General features: G+C 44.0%; 1 protein-coding gene across 1 annotated transcript; it reads right to left on the bottom strand.

The window, feature by feature from the left end:
• Positions 1-1,006: 1,006 nt before the first annotated feature.
• Trmt12 (tRNA methyltransferase 12) lies at positions 1,007-2,633 on the bottom strand. The gene has a single exon (NM_001122976.2). It carries the CDS (start codon positions 2,553-2,555, stop codon positions 1,242-1,244), a length of 1,314 nt encoding a protein of 437 aa, NP_001116448.1. The 5' UTR covers positions 2,556-2,633; the 3' UTR covers positions 1,007-1,241.
• Between the last annotated feature and the right edge of the window lie 1,631 nt (positions 2,634-4,264).

The raw sequence follows: 4,264 nt of genomic DNA, 5'->3' as shown, positions 1-4,264 counted from the left end.
TACATCTCCAGGGTAAAAACTCGACAGCATCCTTGGAATGCCCGCTATGTGTCTGTGCCAACACTAGCTTACCTGACCAGCACAGGTACAAGGAATACTGTGGGAACGGTGACTTGCCTATCCAGTTGTCTTAATTTCATGTAACCGGTCTTCATGGGACTCAGGGATTGAACAACTCTTAGTGAGCTGCATTCCACCAGCTGTACCTGACACCATCTGCCTGTTCACACCATATGACAAAAGCCAAGGTCTTCCTATAGCTTCTTCACCAGGAGAAGAGAAATCTAAAGTTTAAGGTCTATAAAAATCTTAGGACTTTGGTACAGCCAAAGTACAGTCCAAGGCTAGACCTTTAGATTTCCTACAATTCCGAGAAGTGACTCTTGGTTTTAAGATGAGGTCTCACTCTCTGTACCATGACTCAGGTTGTCCTTGAACTTACAGCAATCATCCTGCCTTCAGCCTTCCAAGTGCTGAGATTACAGGCATGAGATATTGCACTGGGACAGACAAGTATTTCTTAACCCTCTTTAACATAAAGTAAAAAAGATCTGATATTTAATACCTTCCCATACCCACACAGACGCTCCACTGAGGAATGCTATGGATTTGAATTTTGTCCGTTTATTGTCCCCTTCCTCTGTAATTTAGTCTCAGTAACAAAGCACCATCACATTTAGAGTTCAGAATTTGGTCACACTGATTTTTTTCCAACCTATTATTTTCCAAGTCCCCACTGCTGACACCTTAGTGCAAACCACTGTCACTTTGTACTTGTACAACTACAAAACATCTGTAGAAATGGACACTGGTCTCCCTATGTTGATCTTGTCTTTCCAGTTGATTTCTCATGATGGGACCAATACTGTATTTCACTGTAATGTCTGTTTGACTTATTAGAAAAAAGCCACACAACCTAATTCAAGGAAACTCTATATGCAAATAAATCCAAGACCAAATGAATATTAAGACCATATATTCACTGAAACTAAGGCAAAATGCAGAATTCATGTCTGTACAGATGAATCTTATTTTAATGAGTCATAGTGTTTTCCTCTGATACTTTAATACATTCTCAATGTGATCAATAGAACACAAAATTCTTTGGATCAGTCTGGAGTTCATTTTCAGACCATAAATCACCTTTAAAGGTCACCAGAAAACAGAAGGGTGAGAATGCAGCCCTAACTGAAGCACTAAGTGCCATTATCTGGCTCTATTGTGTCACTAAATCTACCCTTCTAGCCAACTAGAGGGCAGGGGCGGCATTCCAGATCTAGGACTATGTGATCCACGTGGGGGGCGTAAGATTTCACTGGGTGGACATGTAGGATTCGTGTCCTCCATGGTTTCCCATGTACTTGATGAAGAAGAGAGGCGATCTGACTTTCTGCAGATTCTGCCCATCTTTGCCACTCTGGTTTGCTGGCTGATGACATTTCCCCCATGCAACTTCCAGTAGTTCTATTTCCCTGTTTATCAGTGGTAATTTTCTGGGGATGAGGCCAATGCTTCTTTTCCATGTTACTGCTTCCAGGTGGCTGTGGATTCTTTCCCGAGAAAGATTCCACATTTTGGTGGATATGCAGAATACCCCCAACATCCTTTCGCAGCACTTGGCAGGCAATGGGCCAGCCTTCTTCAGAACTGGGAATGAGCCCCAGGTTCACCCTATCTGCAGTGTTTGAGAGTTTCAGTTTCCTGTTGTCCCCAAAATGTATTTGGCACCGGTCTGCCACTCCATTGATCTCCAAATTCTTTCTTAGAGCAACTACTGCATGAGGATTCCATTCACAAGCATGGACGAAAGCGGCGCCAGCATGAACTAGGAAGGGCAACGTAAAATAACCAATCCCTGCATAGAGATCCACCAGCACTTCTCCAGCACAGGAGAGTGAGGCCACTCGAAGTTTCTCAGTGATGTTTCCGAAGGAGAACATGCACTGTGTCACATCAAACTTATACCGGATGCCATTATCTACATGCTCTACCCAGCCATGGTCACCGAGCAGCAGAGTCACTGTCGGAGTTCGAGTACCATCAGGTAGCACCCGCCCTCGTTTTGCCAAACGCTGAACTCCAAGGGCTGAGGCAACAGTCTCCCAGAGTTCTGGTTCCAGCCTTTTCCACTGCGTGGCTTGGAAACAGTCTTCACTAAGCAGCATTAGGTCACCATGCCGTTGCCAAGACCGGGGCAAATCTGCCTCCAATTCAGTGGACCACGTCACTCCGCGGTCCTCTACCCAACGCCTCACCTCAAGACACAGTCTTTGGGCAGGTGAACAAACCCGGGCCTTTTTAGAAGGAAGAGGATCCAGGAGCTGCGTCAGCTTACAGGTGCTGCCGGGGGCCACGCGATTCTTCAGCTCCTGCAGATGATGTTCAGACAGGGTTTCTGCCAGCACCGGTAGCGCCACCGTGCCATCCCGCAACTTTTCCACACGGTACTGTCTATCCAAGAGTTTCTGCTTCTCGAGATAGTCTCTGTATCTCTGGGTAAACCGAGGCTCAGTCACAACTGCGACAACTACAGACTTCTCACATTCTCTCTCCATGTCGCTAGCGTTTGCATCCCTTCGGAGTCCATCAGCGAGATTCTCCTGTGAGGCTGGTCTCTCTTGACAAGTCCGCCGCTACAATCGGAAGAGCTAATCCCTATCCGCTACGGCGCACCGGAAGTGACGCCAAACAAACGGGTCAGATCCAGATGTATTACTGCGATCAGTGAATAGCATTTCGGGTGTAGGTTGCTCTGTGAAGCCGTGGCCGCCATGTTTGTTATGGTTATGGTCAGCTTGTACTTGCTTTCCCTTAGGAAAAATTAGTAATTCTAGGAACGGAAAGTCATGAAATGAGTCGATATCCTCTGGAAACTTTATACCCTCTCTTTAGTGATGCTCGTATATTTTTTAAAAAGTGAAGTAGAAATGGATTGAATTTACAGAAAGGATTCCAAAAATCTAGTGTTGCTTATAAATTAGTACCAAGGGCCACTTTATTGTGGAAGTGGAATATTATACAGCTTCCTTATTTCCGTTTCTTGCAAAGATTTTCATCACGGCTGCCTCGTTATCCAAGGGAAATATGTTTTAAAATAAAGAAGCATGTGAATAGAGTAAATTCTGTCAACTCTCAAAAATGGAAATCTTCATCTAGAAAATGTTGATCACCCGAATCATTTTGAGAGAATTGCTATTCTAATGAGAGATGGCCTGGAAGGTAAGGGAGTATTTGCCACCAAGCCTGACAACCAGGATTCCCAGACCACACATGGAAGGAGAGAACCAAACCCAGGTCTTTTGCAAAATCACCAAATGCTCACAATTGCTGAACTCCTTGTCTTTTGTCAAAATCATTTATCATTTAGGGGAGAGGGCATTCATGCCATAGTGCAGGTGTGATGGTCAGAAGACAATTTGCAGCCTCTCTCCTCTATTTATACCTTGTGAGCTCTGAGGGAGAAACTCAGGGTGTCAGATTTGGCTGCAAACTCCTTTACTTGTGGAGCCATCTTGCCAGGCCATCCTTGTCCTTTTAAATATTAATAGTTCTGTAAATATAAACAGGGAAATGAATACTCATGAGGTATAGCCATAGCACATTTACTTGGCTCCTTCTGAAAGAAATATGAATGTGAGACTTTTCTATCAAATACTAGAAAACTTCTGTTTAGGGCAGGAGTGGAAATCTTTTTATGCAAATGATTGTTTAAGACCGCATTGCTTTATTTCCATATACTTAAAGTTTTTCAAATTCTTGTTTTTATTTATTTCAACGATTTACTCTATCATTGCCATAGAGCTTTTTTTTTTCTTTTTTTTTTTTATGACTTAGGCTCCTTTAGACTTATTGGAGCTTTTCTCATAGGTTCGAATAAGGTCTGTTCTGGAGAGCGTTCTATGTGCATTTGACCGGAGTGTCTGCTCCACTCTTGCTGTGTGGAACGTTCTATCTGCTAGCAGAAATCTTTTCAGCTCATGCTCAAGTAAAACAGCTCCCGGGTGGTAGAGTGCTTGTCTAGTATGCACAGACTCTGGGATCAATCCCTGGCAATACATATCCCTATAAGCCCTCCAAACACAATACTCTAGAGTCTTCCTTACCCAGACCACACTCTCTATTCAGAAATGCTAAGGTACCTAGTACAGGTCTTAGCATTTAGAGAAGATCCTATCACCAACACACACACACACGCACGCACGCACGCACGCATGCACGCACGCACGCACGCACACCTTCTTCTACCCCACTTCTGTGATTACCT

Source organism: Rattus norvegicus, chromosome 7, assembly GCF_036323735.1.
Source record: "Rattus norvegicus strain BN/NHsdMcwi chromosome 7, GRCr8, whole genome shotgun sequence".
Taxonomy (NCBI): Eukaryota; Metazoa; Chordata; class Mammalia; order Rodentia; family Muridae; genus Rattus; species Rattus norvegicus.
Note: the sequence above shows the minus strand (reverse complement) of the source record. Positions and strands in the feature narration are given on the sequence as shown.

Excerpts from the sequence above, each read along its gene's own strand:
- Trmt12 (NM_001122976.2), bottom strand. The coding sequence starts at position 2,555 with ATGGAGAGAGAATGTGAGAAGTCTGTAGTTGTCGCAGTTGTGACTGAG.